The 17,660-nt window shown below is 39.9% G+C and overlaps 1 protein-coding gene across 1 annotated transcript in view; it reads left to right on the top strand.

The window, feature by feature from the left end:
- The first annotated feature begins 7,386 nt into the window (after positions 1-7,386).
- LOC134141634 (mucin-5B) overlaps positions 7,387-17,660 on the top strand; it is a 43,325-nt gene continuing 33,051 nt past the window's right edge. Inside the window, exons 1-9 of the mRNA XM_062577960.1 lie at positions 7,387-7,468; positions 9,103-9,358; positions 10,944-11,058; positions 12,232-12,319; positions 13,491-13,624; positions 14,035-14,260; positions 15,038-15,163; positions 15,692-15,809; positions 17,078-17,216. Coding sequence (XP_062433944.1) covers positions 7,387-7,468; positions 9,103-9,358; positions 10,944-11,058; positions 12,232-12,319; positions 13,491-13,624; positions 14,035-14,260; positions 15,038-15,163; positions 15,692-15,809; positions 17,078-17,216 — 1,284 coding nt within the window. The remainder of the gene's footprint in view (positions 7,469-9,102; positions 9,359-10,943; positions 11,059-12,231; positions 12,320-13,490; positions 13,625-14,034; positions 14,261-15,037; positions 15,164-15,691; positions 15,810-17,077; positions 17,217-17,660) is intronic.

The raw sequence follows: 17,660 nt of genomic DNA, 5'->3' as shown, positions 1-17,660 counted from the left end.
TAATTGTAGTCTTCTCCAAGGTAATTGGAAGCTCAGACTATTTCTTCCTCATTATCTAGAGATGCATTGGAAGCTTCATGTTGTTTATATGACTCTTCAAGAATACAGTGTGAATTTTCACCTGGAGTTAAAAAGGAACCCTCAGAAGATTTGCTGATAAAGGGAGGGTGGTTGTTTTATGAAGAATTATTGGACAAGTGTTTCAAGAACAACGAAGGCAGAATGGAACGGGCTTGTTAGCAATATGGAAAAATCACTGCTGCTGTCTGAGGTGAGGCAATTGAGTTTGGGGGGGGGAGGGGAAGCCACATACAAAATGAGAACAAACCTCTCCAAAAAAACACAAGGTAGAGATTTGTGATTTAATAATTATCTTGTTTAATGATGTAACTGTATATTATGACATTATCATTTTGAGCTGTTGAAGGGGAAAGGGAAGATAAAATTTTCACTATGTTCACTGTTGGAATGTACTTTGTTAAACCATGCTTCAGTGAACTAAGCACAGCCAACTGCACATAAGCCCCAATCAAAGGACATCAGCAAAGGCAAAGCTGTATGTAAATAAGCATGTAGTTACAGTGCTTGTTACACACTGTTTGAACTTCTGTAGCATAAGCAAGCCCATTTACTGTGGAAGAAAGGAGGCAGAAACAGACTTATAAACTCTCAAATCATAGTAAGGAAAACTCTTGCAGACTTTAGGTCCCAGAAAAACTGAAATATAGGAAATTGTTTATTAATGCTACTGTTATTTAAATATATTTCATCTCCCAGCAGAAGCTTTAGGGGCTGTTTTAAAGGAGAACAGATTCTTCAAGGTAAACATCCTTCTGCCTAAGCCAATTTTCCTAAACTGACTCAATCTTTTCAGGATCCCATAAACTTCTGTGCTATTAACTGGCAACCTCCCAAACAAACTTCCCACCAGACTATATATGCCATGTTACCAATCACTAATGTAGATGATGTAATCATATTTTTTGAGCTTCATTTTTTAAAAAGCTCTGATGGGTTCAAACCGGACTTTGTTTAACCTTTCTGTTTTTCAACAGTCAAATATAAAAATGCTTGAATTATTTTTACAAACTTTTCTCTAGAACAGTGAAAAACACTACTTGCAATTTTTTCTTATTCCAAGACTTGAACTTTAAGAAAACCCACCAAACATAGCAGAATTCATCATGGAGTTTTGATACTGCTTTAGTGCAATGACTTCCGTGTCAGAACATGCTTCTGTTGCAGACCGATTTAAGGCTAGGAAATACTTGATGTAGCTTTTTTCTCTGCTTTTGGCTAGCCTCCTTCCCACATTTTGCAAAAAAAAAAGGGGGTTTTCCCTACTTCCATCGAGTTCCACAAGCTTCCTTAGTTCCAGGAAATCATGGATCTTCCAGTATATAAGCAATTCCTTTTCAATATGAATGATTTGTTCCTGGTTATAGCATGTGGGATATTTGACACACAAAATCTTTTCATTTGCTTTGAGGGCTAAATAGAAGGACTAGTCCTGAGACCCTAATTCAGCTAGTCACACAAATGCTAATCTTTGCACGTAGCAGGAGCTACTGCCTGATGATACAAAGGCAATTTATTGTCTCAGTCTACGCTAATTAGGAGCATGAAAGATTTTCAGATTATGCAAGGAGGAGTGAGTATGTGGGGAGCAAGGTCAGGAAGAAATGTCGGATACTAAGGGAAGCAACATATGTAAAACTACCCTATTCGGCAGAAATGAAGTAAAGTTTGGCAGCGCTGGGGTTGAGAGGGAGCACGTTTGCTTCATGTTGCTCTTTCAAGCAGTAGCAAAGGGCATATGATCCAGGAACGTGTCTTTGCACACAGTGCCTGAGACCTGACAGCAGTGGAGTTTCAATAGCCCGTCCCTTCAAATGATGTTAACAGCGCTCCTTGCACTCTGTGCTATCTACTAATGTGGCTTCCACCTTCTGTAATTTGTACCTAGAGAAGTTCATCTCTCTCTGCCAGTTTATGTTTCATGGAAGTCTTTCCTCTCCCTTTAATGCACTCCTCGTTAAGCCCAGACGAAGCTGTTCACTTTGCAATAGCTGCCCTGCTGGCATGGGGAACTGCAGAAGCAGACATACTTCATGGTCTTCCTAGTTGTTAATCATCAGCCTATTGACAGCTGGAGCTGTGTGCTCGTTCTTCTTCCTTCTTAAAAACATGGGGAGCCTGAACTGAACACAGCACACTCACGTGGCACTAAGCAGCAGCTAGCTATTGGATGGCTAATACTAACTCCCACAACATGCAAAGGCCTGGGAGAAAACTGTGGCCCCATAGCTCTTGCTCCTCCTCTCCCCCCCCCCAATAGTTACTTGGATTTAAAAGAAAATTAGTATTTAGCTGTTTAGAAAACTGCTTTGGGTTTAATGGCTACAACTGTTCAAGGCATACCAGAATGCCGTGGTGCCCAAGGCTCCATGTCTTGAATGGCATAGAAGAGTTAGCCACTCACTGTGAAATGACGTGGTTCAGGCTCAACCAGTTATTTCCTCATGGATCCAATAGGAATGCTCCAAAAGAATTTTGGATCTGTAAGATAGCGTAAGTCCAATTTAGGAAACAAAAGCAGACCAAGATAGCCTAGCTTCTCTCCTCGGGCTGTTCCTTTGCCCCTTCCCTCTGCCTTCTGGCTTGCAGTGTTTTTCAGTCATGGTGGACATGATTACTGAGTATGTAATTACAGAGCTGTATGGACTTTAGGATTAAGTATGCAGTGGCCTTTTCTGACTTGTCTTAACATCCATGAAGGTAGAAATGTCTGTAAGAAAAATCTGCTCTAGCCTGAAAGCCAAGAAGCTCTAATTCTTAAAAAATAATCTTTACACCCTTCCCAAATTGGGCCATGGGTTTCCTTTGTTCTGCTCCCTTACATTTCCCCCCTATCCCCCTGGAAGGCTGTTTAATGTAAAATCTTGGAGGTGGAGAAAGCCCAAGGATGCAGCCTCCTGATGAGATGCCTTTCTGTGCAGGGAGTCTTTCTAATGTGAGGAAGTGCCAATAGGTCAATGAGACCTGTGTGCGCAAACACCAATCAGCCGTGTCATTACTTCTTGTATGTAGATATAAAAAGATCTACATCTTCTTAAAAAAACAAAAACCAGCAGCTAAATTCATTCCTTGCAAATGGGAGTAACTGATGCCCTTGAATGGTTCAGGAAAGGTCAAGAAACCCTATGGCAAGATGAGAGGCTATAGAGCTTTATGTTTGTTCTAAGGCAAAATGTAAGAAAATAACCTACGGTATCCCATCAAAGTTAAAATACTGAAGGCATTCTTCATGTATTTTAATAGACAGTTAATGACATAGACCCACTCCCTGCCCTTTTTCTGCCTGTTATAGATCACCATATAGTTCCAACCCTTTTAAGCTGTGTAGTAAACCTAATCTTGATGGAGCAAACACATCTTTGATGTAAATAACCTTAATTCCATGGGCTTATGCCAGGGAATAAAATATAGTCCACGTTGTTGTTGAATTCTGCTGTCAATGTAGGATGTAGGATTGGAGCCATTAATTATGTAAAATATTTTGCCAAATTTATTTCAGATGTTTTTATCACATCAATGACTGGCATGAGGGGCTTAAGATCACATACAAAATTGACATTTTCCTGGATAACTTTATCTTGTTAATGAACTGAACAGTATTTCTCTATAGAGTTGTTATCTTGACAGTACTGATAAAATATTCTTTTTAGCTGATTTATATGGATAAGAAATAATACTGTTTCCTTTTCCTGAAATTAACGGGAATATTAGAAGCTTTCCAGGCAGAATCTTGTCAGTTTATGGACAGAACCTGGATTATTTGTCACAAGAAACTTTGTAGCCTTAACATTTTACATATGGGAGTAGCCTTTGAGATAAGAATATGAAATAAGTGCAACTGCCAAACTTCAATACAGCAGTTGGGTATGGATAGTGTTAATCCCCCCAAGGCCCCCAATTTAAGTGCCTTATTACAGAGTTTGTAGCAAATAGCATGGGACATAAGTCATTGGTGTCTTATGTTAGCTTCATGCAGGTTTATCTCCTGTGAGTCAATGATGATAAAGAAGCTGAGTTAATATTTACCTATTGTATTTACTAAATTCACATACCCTTTAATGGCGAATGATCCATGAAATGGGTTGTAAAGAAGCCAAGAGGGATTGTTCTTTTTTGCTAGTACAGCTGCAGGAGAATTTAAGGCCTCTTAGGCTGGAGGGCTCAATAAAGGGAAGAGTTACTAATCCCAATATGTCACTACAGGGGGAATAGTTGTAACTTGTGCACCTGCAATAGCAGTTATTCAGTGATAAGGGATCAACATATGCACAAGCTTCCTGTCAGTCTGAATTTCTTTCTGAAAACCCACTGTGTTTTCCTTCTGCAAATGCCAGTGTTGCCACACTTGAATATAAAAACTTCATTTGAATGCAAATAGCCCTCCCCTGTCCTAAAATAATTTCAGAGGATTAGAGCATCCAGGGATTTCAGAGGAGTGTAGCCAGCATTCTCTGCTGAGAAGCCAGAAGCAACAGCTCTGGTTAGTGACTGGCAGGAACTCTGCTCCCTGAGAAGTGGCAAAGGAATGGCCAAAATGACAAAAGAGACAAGTGGAGGTAAGAAAATGGTTAGGGTGCAGACCAAGAGGACAGGATTTCATCTTTCTCTGAGTAGCAAGAGATGTGCTCTTGCTTTTCTCAGGGGAAGATCCCAGATGATTGATGTTACTTTCTCTGCTGAATGGAACAGAAGAAGGAGGTTCAATGAATTGTCTGTTTTATTCTGTCTGTCCCTTGGACACATAGTTTTAACTAGTTTAGTTAACTATGGTTTATGTTGTTCATTTTCCTCCCAGGCCCATGTATGCTAGCTGGGATTGCAGGGGGAAATCATGCTTTAGCTCATCACTCCAGCCCACCCTGGCATGACCCTGAACCATCCCATGCATAGAAAACAAAGGGGAGGGAGTTGTGGTCGTCAGACTCACCAGGTCTTTGTCAGATAAGAACTGCTTCAACCAGAATGGTATCTTTAGGAGGAAGTTCATATGTGGTTCCTGCTGCTTTTGCGCTGCCCACTTGGAATAGAAAGATTTTGTTTTAGGTTGAGGAATCTACCCCTGGATTCCTGTTCTACTTTCTCCTCTCGTACCAAAGTGAATGAAAGAGATGTGGATGCCTTGATTTCCTGGGTGTAAGTGGGAAGAGAAGAGAGCTGTAATTAAAAAGATGAGCTCTATCTCTGCAGAGTTCTATATGTGACTTTGCCACTGGCCTAGATTTGGAAAAATTAATAGATTTCAGCTTTTCATCTTTATCCTCAGCTAAACTCTTCCTTTCTGTGTCAATGTCAGTGGGATACTGACCTCTACGCTGTCTCTCCTGCGATTCAAAGCACTTCCCTACACCAACCATTAATATTGTTCTGTGGCCTGAAAGAGGAGGCTACATTAAACAAAATTTGAATCTGAATGTTACCATGGGAATCTGCTGAATCTGAATGTTACTATTGTACTGTATGGGATTTAATATCATCCTAATATCCACTATATCATAATCTCATAGTCTGGGTTATCTACTAGATATTCTGCTGTTTGACATTGTAATTGTTTGGGTGGCGGAGAGTGGGGAAGACGAGCTGTGATAAAAAAGAAAAGCAGTAGAAATCTACTGCTTCCATCACTGGTGCCGTAAAGTCTGTCAGCTCTGTATGCCAGCCAAAATGGCAGGGCTTCAAGAACAGACTTTACCTTCCAATAGTGCCCTGCCTCAAGTGTGACTGACAATGGAATTAATGGGGCACGGACAGTGGGAAAGGGGTAACATGAACTCATGTTTCATGTACTGTACAATGCTCTAACCTACTAGTGCGGGATTTTCTTAAGAGCAATGGCAGCAGCAAATCTTCTTCTGGCAGATATTTGCACCTGCACCTCTGAAAGGCACTTACTAAACAGCTCATAACCCTGTTGGAAGGAACAGCTGAAAAGAATCAGAGGGCCAGCTTTAGAGTACTTACCTCTGTACGTGCCAGAAAGTTTGGTAGAACAGTGCACAAGTCCTTGAGGACTGGCTTATCATCTGCCAACCAGATAAAAAGGCATGCGCCTTTCCCAGTGAGTCCATGGACTGACTAGGGCTGAGGACTTGTAGCAAGGGTGAAATCTAAGTCTGCTTGGAGCCATATTTGTGCTCACACAGTACTGGGAATCATTCCGGCATTAGTGTCTTCCAAAAGGGCTGGGTAGTAATTGAAGGTATTGAAATGTGGTATGCATGTTTGTCGGATTTGCTAGGACTGGGTGAGAGGTTTCATCTGTGACAGAGATGGCTCCCCCATAGCTCGGACCAAGTGGAGCAACATTAGGTCAACTTGTACCTTCAAAGCTGGTAAATCTCCAAAGGAGGTCCTAAAATTACCAACATCAGACATTTATGGCAGGAAATCTAGGCAGTGTCCTACAGTAGGACACACATCAGCTTATGAGTGAGCACTCTGAATTTTTGATGGGTGTGTTCTAGAGTATTAACACACCGATAACTGCAACTGACCCCACTGAAGCAGTGGAATTTAAGAACTGAAGGAATGAGCTGTGGTTTGCATTTTGGTGGGTCTTGAGCACTCCTCCCTAATGCTGTTTGGAAAAAAACAAAGCTTCTGTGTGCCTAAAGAATAAATTAACCTCCCATGCCTAACTGGTGCAATCAAATTGCATTTGTGTGGTAGAGTTAAGAAGTTTGCAGTGTGTGGACTAATGCATTTCCTGGTCTGCTGAAGCAGTAAATCTCTGGCCTTTTTTATAAATAGTTTGAATTCAGTTGCTAAAGCCCATTTCCCTCTTGTCAAAAGTTTTTACTCTAAATAAAACATAAATTATGCCTGACCTTACAATATTTTTTACTGTAATGCTTAGAAGTAGCCATCAAGCTAGCAGATGAAAAAGATGAAAAGCTATCACTTTTCTTTGAGCTGGGGAACTGTCCTGATGTGCAAACCAGAGGAAACCTTTGATCGAGGACACTGATTGCTTGTTACTAATAGAATGCTATGAAAAAGAAAAATAATTGTTGCCAAAGAGAAGGAAAAACGGTAGGGGAAAAAATCTTTGTAAGGAAGGAGAAAAGCAAAGGACAGCTCTCTGTCCCTGCATAAAGCAGGAGAAAACTAGATCATTGTTTCTGAAAGAGAGGCCGTTGCTGGGTGTTAAGCATGAATCACTGAAAGAAAAATGGATGAAGCTCCTCCTTTCAGGGACCATGCCATCAATGTTTTGTTCTCATGCCAAATTCCAGGACTATAAAAATCTGCCTATAAGCAGAAAAAAACCACTTCCCTGAAAGGATTTTCAAGTTACCACTTCATGGCAAGATGGAAATAAAAAAAGGGAGATCATTTTGGATCTTTTGCGTAATTTGGAGTTTTTGCAAGGGAAAAGAACCAGTTCAGATAGGTAAGAAAAAAATCTAATTCTCAGATTAATTACTCACATATTGCTCTTGACAACCAGAGTTATCAAAAGAAAATACATAACAAAAGCTAAAGGCATGCCAGATGTTGTTTAACACTATACATATGAATCCTTAACTTAAGCCTTTAGGTATTTTAGTATTTTTCTTTGCACTACTAGGTAATTTAACAGCTGTTTTACTTCCTAAGTGGATAATCTTTAGCAGTAGACTTTCTTTATCCTTTTTAACACATTTCACTTATCTTCTTTATAGGAGAAATATGTTAGCGTAATGTCTACTAGGCTTGATTGACCAGTATGAAATTAGGAGTACTCACTTTTTTGTGTTCTGTTATACTGTTACCTGGTTTCGTTTTGAATGTCTTACATCTTTCCCAGTCACTCAGTACACAAACAACTGCTGTGATGTTTTTTGCTGTCTTGGTAATTCTAGCAACTCTCCTTACAAGAATAAGCTAGTCTTTCTCATCACTACTGTGTAGGAAAGTGCTGAATTAGCGTACTTCACTTCAGTGCTGCAAACAACTATGCAAATTACAGTCCCTTCAAAAAGCTGTTTCTATAAGGACTTGTCACTCTAGTTTATGTTGCACATGGCTAGCATCAATACTGGAATTTTTTGGTGCTCCTCTGCTGGTTCTTAGATACGAATATCTCATAACATTTTAAAGTTCATTGAGTATATGAATGATTTTGATTTGATCTGTAATGGACCTTGCTAGGTTGATGTTCCTAAATGTGCCATATCAACAACAGAACAAAACTTGCCGTTTCTTCTTGCCATTCTTCCACATGGGCCCAAAAGAGATGCTAAAAGCATAATGGACCAAGCACATATTTAATTCAAGGTGTAGCTTTCTTTGATTCTTATTAGCTTTGTGCAATTAGTGGTGTGAAAACTACTTTCCATGCAATTAGAGTATCTGTCAATGCCTTAAGCAGTAAGTGCAATGCTGTGCTCCAAGGTATGTGTTTTGGTTGAGATGAAAAATAAAAAGCTCTGAGCTAACTGCTGAAGCTGATGGCAGGCTCAGCTGTGGAGATCAGTGGCTGCCATTTTGCTGAAAAGTCATGTTGTTTGTGATGTCTCCTGGAGGAGAATCGATAGAAGATTCCAGACCAAATTCTTGCCTAACCCTAACCCTAACCCTAAGCCTGTTTTAAGGAGTAGGATTTCAAAGGCAGAAACAAGATTTAGACAGTCAGGATGAGACTCCCCAGGGGGAACTTGTCCTCCCCACTTTAGACAACTGCAGTCAAGAGGTATGTCTCTGTCTAAGATGGCACACCTCAACTCCCTTTATAGACAGTAGAGAGAAACAGGCAGTCTTGGAGCAGGGTTCATTTTTCCTAGGTAGATGTATAAGATAGGGCAGCTGAACCCCTTCTGTTTCTCACTGCTGACTTCAAAGGAGCCTGGGCTGATCTGCTTGGATTGGAGGTGTCTCTGACATGGACTTCTAAAATTAAGTGAGATTAATTTCCTTCCTGATGTCTTCCAGGGGGTAGTATTTTTGCCTTTGAAAATGTCTCCTTTATCATTTTTAAACACTGATCTCAATTGCAAACCAGCACTTGTAGAGTGAATCACTAATCTTTCTACTCTGACTCTTCAGTCCAGGTCTCTACTGTCAGCAGAAGCGAATGTGCCACCTGGGGCAATTTTCACTTTCATACATTTGACCATGTTAAGTTCACCTTCCCTGGAACCTGCACATACGTCTTTGCTTCACACTGTAATGACAGCTATCAGGACTTCAACATCCAAATCAGGCGCAGTGACAGGAATAACCTCTACATCTACTTCACCATCACCATTGATGGAATAATCTTGGAGGTGAAAGAAGCAGGCATCACAGTGAATGGGAATCAGTGAGTAAAGACTATACTTTTGTTTTCTTATGTTGTTGGTTTATTGTCATATATCAGCTATGGGTGGTCTGTCTAGAAAGGGGTCCTATCCTGCAAAGGGAAAAATGGGTGTGTGTGATGCGCTTACTTTGAACAGAATCCATTCCGTAGTACTGGAGAAGGCAAGAAGCATGTAGACAGCCAGGAATCACAGGAATACTTTAGCAAAAGGCAATATAATGTCAAATGGAACTCTAACAAAATATAAGGTGTAGGTTTCCTTAATGTCATTTTCATTTGGGGGGTGTGGGGGCTCCTCTTTTTTTGTTTTTTGTTTTTTGAGGGTGGGAGATAAGATTAACACTTTAGTCATAGAAGATTTTGATTTTGAAGAAATTTATTTTTTTTTCTCAAAAAATTATTTCTGTGGTACTAAGCTTGCTGTTTTGGTTGCCATTCAGGAATGGATGATCCTTTAAGAAAAAGTGTTCTGTTTCTAGAAAGATAAGTCCAGAAATTGCACTTCTTCATAGATCACAGCTTGCCATGGCTTATACATAACTACAAAGGACAGATGTCTCAGAAGTCAAAATCCACACCTTTAATTCCAGCTTGAAATGAACCAGAAAGCAAACTGCAGACAGAAGGGCAAAAATACTCTGTGAGGAAATGGATAGTCAAGTGCAATAGTAGCTGAGTTTGATGTAATTTCAAGGGTAACCTTCGTGAGAGATGCAAAGGTCTGTTCCCAGCATATAGGTATCAAGAGCTCAGGTAAACTTGGACTCTGGAAAGAGCCCTCACAACTTTGCCGAGAAAATTGCAAGCATTATGGTCTGTCTTTTCTTGAGAGTTTTCCAGAAAAATCCAAATATAGAACAGAATTACTTGTTTATAATTATAGTAGCAAAACCCAGATGTCTTCTAAATCAAAAGAGCAATATATCTCCTATCTTCTCCACTGATCTTCTAGAGAGCCTACCCCTCTTCTGATGTAGAACAAGGAGAGTGCACAGAAAGGTGAGGAAGGCTGAGAACCTCAATTAATTACCTTAAATAAGCTGAGGTTGGCTGCTTAAGGCCTTGGTGAGATTGAAAAAGTGATCTATAGCTGAGTGACATCAGTACACAGGTAGTCAAACACACCAAAATTCCTCTGCAACACCCAAGTACCAAAGAGCCTGGAGAGATGATGAACACCTGTGTTATCCTCATGTGGAAGCAATTTCCTCATAGTGTGATCTCACTCCTCATCCTTATGGGTTAGGTCCTCAGTTCATGTCAACCAGCACAGCTGGATCAGTAGAGCATCTAATGTAGTATTGACATGCTTGTGACAAAAACACATCGTTTTGTGGATTAGGGTTAGTAAAAGGTTACAATGGAAAAGATTATCATGCCTAAATTTAACGCATTGTGTGACTCAAGCCCGACCATGAAAGGCATGTCCCTATGGTTTATCTGGCTGCTTTTGACTTTAGTCTTTTTTTCCTCATATCCTTGAAAGGATTTGATGAGTCTTTCCTTCTTTTTTTTTTTTCTTTTTTCTTTTTTCTCTTTTCTTCTCCCCTTCAATGTGGTCTGTTTTGTTTCCTCCAATTTCCAGGATCCCCTTGCCCTTCAGCTTGAAGAGCATCCTGATTGAAGACACCTGTGCTTATTTCCAAGTAACTTCCAAGCTGGGCCTGACACTCAAGTGGAACTGGGCTGACACTCTCCTAGTATGAACAGCCAGTTAGTTGTTTTTCTCTTGATGAATCTCATCAATGGTGGAAAGCAGAGCTGCACACAGGCACCGTGTTGATTTGGGGCTTGGGGGCTTGAATCCATAAGGTGATGGTGATGGGGACATACCACACCAGTTTCAGAAACAATACTACACAATTATTTCATGAGGCAGGTGACAGTAATTGCAATTCCTAGGTCTCCCCCAAGCAATTTTACCTAACAAAAGATGCCACTGTCAATCCTGGAGATAGCATCCCTGCATTTATTTGCTTTCTCCATTGAGCACTGGCAGAAGGAAAGCTAGCCCCTCCTCCTCCCCTCCACCCCCCCCCCCCAACTCTGACTTGTTAGTTACCCTCTGTCTGGATGCACATCTTGTGTGGCAAACTAGTTTAATCTGTGTGGTCAGTTCAGTCTGTGGCTATTCTCATTCCAAGACCGCGTATTGCCATGGAGGAGTTCCCCTCTATAAATCTACCCCGATATAACCTTTGCTGTGGTACTCTGTTTACATCTCTAGGTATAAAGAGCAATTCTCCACAATCAGAGATGGTAAGATTTCCAATACCTAAATAAATGAGAGTTGTAGGTCATGTTTCGCAGTATAGATAGACAGAGAAAGGGTAGAAATAGAAGAGAGAAGAAAAAAAATTGGGAAGCTTTGTGTGGATAGAAGGCTAGACAGTATATAAGGCCCATACTGAGCTTCTACAATCAAGTAGCAATACTGATTTAATCAAGTATTTGCTTCCCTCTCCCCTTGTACTGCTGCTAAGAGTTGGCCAGAAGATGTTTCTTTGCAGTGTCCAGCATCACAGCACAGTTGAATGTCTGTTCTTCTGCCCAGAGCAGAGCTGTGGTGCCCTGCATGAGGAAGGAAGCAGGTGTGTACTGGAAGATACTGGTCCAAGGATTAGTCTAGTATTCAGCCTGCTGCAGTTAGCTGTTTAATAGGTAGGAATAACAATTGTTAGAGAATTATCTTCCCGCATAAATTCAGCCTTTCTACTGGTAAATTTTATGACAGATTTATAGCTGAAAAGGAAACTACTAGAATAAGATAAGAAGTATTTCTACTACTGTGCTTTTCTACAATGAACCATGTAGTAACATGTGCTGTCAATGGGGAAAAAGACTTGAATTTCCTCTTTGCTTTTGTTTTTTAGTTGGACCTGGAAGAAACATACAAAGAGAAAATATGTGGTCTGTGTGGGAACTATGATGGCAATAAGAAGAATGATTTGATTTTGGATGGTAGGCCATGATTACAGCATTTTACCTGTAGAACAAGACTGTATTAATAATGTGACATGAAACCTGACATCCATTTTCTCTAAGTAGGGTTTCAGGTTTCCTGAAAAATATTCTGAAATACGTAAACATTTCCATATAACAGAGATGCATTTTAAGTGCTTCTGGGATGATTTGCAAACTTGCAACAGTCTCTCAAATGTCTTTGATCCAAATTAATCGCAAGACTGTCATGCGATGCCCTTGCCAGGTTTCCCACTGACAGCAACAGACTTTAAGAAAGTTGTGGTCTCAAATGAAGCATGAGTAGATTTGTTCTCCTTTCATTTTCATCATTTTACAGTTGGTTAGCAAGTGTGATTAGCTTTGCCTTTGTAATGCAATGGCTTTAGGAGAGCTTTTATTTCCAGAAAAGTTAGTGAAAAAGCAACTAAAAACAAGGCTTTTGTGGAAGTTGTTCTCTCAGGCCTGCAACCAGTTAAAGGACTGGGGCAGTAGAGGAGAACAGACCTGGTCAGAAATCTCTATATTAAACTCCCTTCAGAAAAATGGCAACTCATGGATACTCTTCATAAGAATGTATAAATTAAAAAAAACTTTTGTCATAAAAATTTCTCAGATCTGGAGTCAAATTTTTGGAAATACTTTGGGAAAATGTACCCTTCTAGCTAGTGTAATGGTTGCATGCATGTATTGTTTTCCTGTCTTCAGCCCCTTTCCATCTTCTCTAGCCAGTGAAAAGTAGTAAATTACCAGATAATTAGAAACACGGGCACCTAAGGCTGTGCTCTAGCTTATGATAGTAGAAAGCAACTAAACTATGTGACTGTTACATATGCAAACACAGAATTCTGTAGATCAGGTATACCTGTAAAGAACCAAAATTTCTGAAACCAATCAGCCGCAATAGAAAGGTCAAGAGTCCCATCTGACTTTTTTTTTTTTTTTTTTTTGGTGTGTATGTTACCAGAGTCCTTGGTACAAGAACACCAAATTCCTGATTCTAGCTAGCTAGAAGCTATATCAGGCTGTCATCCTCTATATTATGGGCACTTTGGTGAAGAACATTTTGCCTTATACCACAAAGATTAAATGCATATTCACAGACCGTTAACTGATCTAAAGGGTTATTGTGGATCTGACAGTTACTTGGATGCATCTGGGAATTTTACAGGGTATAAAATGCACCCAAGGCAGTTTGGGAACTTTCACAAAGTAGAGGATCCATCAGAAAAGTGTGCTGATGTGAGTCCAGATGACCACACTGGAAGAGATCCTAGGAGGGAAGATGATAGATGCAGTAAATTCGTAAGTATGTGTGGCCAAGAAGTATAAACCCTCCTGATCTACAGCCCCAGAGAGATTGTGTTGAAAGAAGAAAAGAGCATGCACTGAACTGAATTTGTTCAGACTCGAGCCATGACTCTGAGGAAAAAAAGTTGATCTTACAGCTGAAAGAATGTGCTACAACAATGTTAAAGAAATACTTAGTAGGAAAATATGCAATTTAGTGACAGCTTCCAGTCCAAGAAAAAGAACTTCATGACAGAAGGTTAGACTGGATGACATCCTAAGGTCCCTTCCAACCTGAATTATTCTGTGATGATAGAGTTGTCATCAGAAACTAGGATGAACTTCATACAAAGATGAATGTTGGTAAAATGTTTATTATTGTTTTTCTTTTCCTTCATTCTTTTTTGTTTTTTTTTTCTCCCTAGAAAAAAAAATGTAAGAAACTTCTGTCCCACTTTGGAAACTGCCCCAAAGTGGTTGCTTTTGATGACTATGTAGCTACCTGTGCTGAAGATATGTGCCATTGTGTGGTTAATTCTTCCCACTCTGATTTGGTTTCCAGCTGCATATGCAGCACTTTAAACCAATACTCTCGAGACTGTGTCCTCAGGAAGGGAGACCCTGGGAGATGGAGAACCAAAGAGCTTTGCTGTGAGTAACTAGTGCTCTAGAGATTTTTTTTCAGGTAAGCCATATATGGCCAAATCCTGACCCCTGCAGAGCTGAGCTGGGAGCTCTGCTACTACAATGAATCAAGCAATAGGAGCACTTTGAAAGAGACATTGTTAGTAGAAAAGCTTCTGTAAATTCAGCTCGATTTTTGCTCCTTAACTTTGAACTATTTTGCGTATCTTCCTTTGTCTTCCTCCTTATGCCTTTTTTTTTCATTTTTCTTCTTTTTACCTTGTGCAATTAACTCATAAACGTTGTCTCTGAAAAGTCTCACTTGTTTGTCCTCAGCTTATCTTATGCGTTCAAACTCCAGTGTTGTAACTACTGAGAAGGAAATCACCCTAAATCTTGGGGGAAGACTACAGGAAGTCCAAAGAGTTCCAAAGAGCTGTTGTGGATTTAGAGGATTAATGCTGGAAGGGCTGATATTCAAGGCAAAAACCAAGCTATTATGACTCTATAAATGATTCCAGTGCCCTTTGCTGGTACCATGACTTCAGCCAACCCTGAGCTAGTAAAATAATGTGAAATCATATTTCCAAGCAGTACTATTGTCTCCAAAGATGAAGTAACAGTGACCATAAGAAGTTCTTTTAATAGTTAAAAGAACATGACAAGCCTAGGTAGAAAGTTTCGCAACCAGAGTGTGGAGGAAAGGAGGAAGAGGTTGGGTAGTGATATAATGATTCTAGAGCACTTACAAACAAGTCATTAACATATCCCATCTTCGATACATGATCCCATCTGGTCTTGCAGATCAGGAATGCCCAAACAATATGGAGTATATGGAATGTGGAAACTCCTGTGCCGACACATGTGCTGACCCAGAGAGGAGCAAGATTTGCAAGGCTCCATGCACAGATGGCTGCTTCTGTCCCCCTGGTAAGGCAGTTCACTTCTTCTAATGGGCCTACACATCAAGGGACAAATAGTTCATTCCCTTTTAGTTAACGGCAATTGTTTTCTTTACCATTGTATACTAAAGATAATGAATAAACTGTTTCTTCTAGTATGATTCACAACTCTCTTCTTGGTATAATCAGATCTCTATAGGTTCAAAATCCTGGTGCTGGGGGGAGGAAAAGGACAGATGCCAAAGGACTAGACAGAAATGAATGGTATAGGTGCAGTGGAAAAAGAAAAGGAGAAGTGGTCTCTAGGAAGCAAAAATACAGGTGAAGATGTTTGTGAGATGCCTCCATGATATGAATCTAGATGAATATCCAGCCTATTGGATGCTAGATTTTGCAGTAGCAGGGAGGGGCCTGGCATGTCATTTTCCTTAAGACTTACTTCACCCATTTACAGAACTGCTGAAATACTCCTGATTTTTTTTCCTTACTTTGTTCTTCCTTCATAGTATTTCCAGACTTACCTAAGAAATATTATCTAACCAATGTGTCTGAACAGGAACTGTCCTTGATGACCTTGGTGGCAAAAAATGCATTCCCAGAGACAGCTGCCCATGTATGTTTCAAGGCAAAGTCTACTCATCTGGAGGGACTTACTCCACCCCTTGCCAAAACTGGTACTGTTGTGAGCCTGACTGCACTTAACAAGGGAGAGGCATTTATTACAGAACACTGAGTTGCATTCTGCTGTTTTCTCCTTTTTTATTTATTTATTTTTCCTATTCCTAACATTTGTCTTAACAAATAATGGCATTAATGCAAAACTTGGGATCTGGATTCCGGTAGCTCCAGAAAAATTTAGAGACAGGCCTTAACCTCATGTAGTTACGATCCTCACTTCGCATTGCCAGCAAAGACTGGGCCCAAGATTTCAGAATGCAGAAAAATGAGACTCTTTGCTGGTTAGCTCAGAGACATTAGCCACTAAAGTGGGGCAAAGAGTCATATTGTGTTAATGAGTTACGTTTCCAACCACCTCTAGATCTATAAAAGGCTGTTTCAAGGCCTGGATCTCAAAAGTCCTGATCCTTGAGAACGATTTGATTTGGAGCAAAACCTGTAGCTTGAACCCATCTCTACTCTGCACTAGTGAAAGGTGATAAGATCTCAGGTATATTATTTTCAAAACAGTTTTATTTCTTACTCTGATATCCATTTACAGAATGAACAATCATATGTGTTATTTATGCTCCTGTAATGCAGGATAGTCCTTGACTTTAGTTGTAACATTTACTATAGAGAGCAAAGAAATATACTGTGATACATGGTGGGGTAGAGAAGATGTTCTGCAACTCCCTTTAGATCAAATATTTCAAATATTCTGTGCATTTTCATCTTTGCACTTTGAGAAACTGGACTCAAAGGGCTTTGGGTGGCTCCTATTTAGCCACATCTACACTTATCACTCACAATATCCGAGCTAGCATGGCCTGCTGTTTTCTGCTTGTGTGTATAGCTCTGAGAATTATAACTGCTCATTAACTGAGGTCCTTGACAGATACTTACCGAACAGTTGCATTAGTGGTATAAAATGTTGTGAGATCCTGATTGAGGAGGCTCTTTTGTTCTTTTTTTTAAAAAAAAAAAAAAAAAAAAGGCAGTGTAGGCCTAGGAAAACATTTATTGCTTGACCAACTCAGTTTCTCTTTGGAGGAGCTAGTTCCAAGCCCAATGCAGTTAACTATTCCATTGACAAGCATTCAACTTTTTTACTTTAAGGGCGTAATGTAAAGTCTTTCTCCCACTGGGATTTAAAAAGTAGATAACAATCTAATAAAACAAAGAAAGAGTGACTGATCTGTGACGATTCAGATATAGATGCTATCTCCTCCTTTGCTCCTTTAAAACTATGTTTATTCTAACTCCTTTTTTGGGTTTTGTACAGTACTTGCACTGGAGGCCACTGGAACTGTGTCTCTCTGCCCTGTTCCGGACGTTGCAATATAGATGGAGGATTCCATATAACAACATTTGATAATAAGAGGTTCAATTTTCATGGCAATTGCCATTATGTCTTAGCTAAGGTATGAGCAATCTTCCGTTTCACTCATGAATCTCTAGCATAGCAAGAGGCATTAAACTTTGCTGGAGCTTCATTTGATCAAATGGCCCCAGTCCAGCAAAGCACTCAACATATGCTCCATCGTAAATGCCATAAATTCTCCCATTTGCAATAGACTATGAGTCAATTGCTTTGTGCTTAGCATCAGCATTTTGCAACTTCAGCATAGTTTTACATCTTTTTAAATGGATTTATTTTCTTACTGGATTTATTAGTGTAGATCTAAGCATTTCTCATGAAACTTTCTTCATGTATTACTGGCAAAAAGAAATGGATGATCTGATTCCTTCGAAAAGATTGACTACCATGTGAGTGTCTGCAAATGCGCTATCTACACAAGTTGATAGCAAGGAAACAGAGTGTAGAGGAAAAGCAGTGAACATGATCGATTTTGGCAATGAAAGGT

This window comes from Rhea pennata, chromosome 5 (genome assembly GCF_028389875.1).
Source record: "Rhea pennata isolate bPtePen1 chromosome 5, bPtePen1.pri, whole genome shotgun sequence".
NCBI lineage: Eukaryota > Metazoa > Chordata > Aves > Rheiformes > Rheidae > Rhea > Rhea pennata.
The sequence above is the reverse complement of the archived record's forward strand: the minus strand, read 5'-3'. Positions and strand labels throughout refer to the sequence as shown.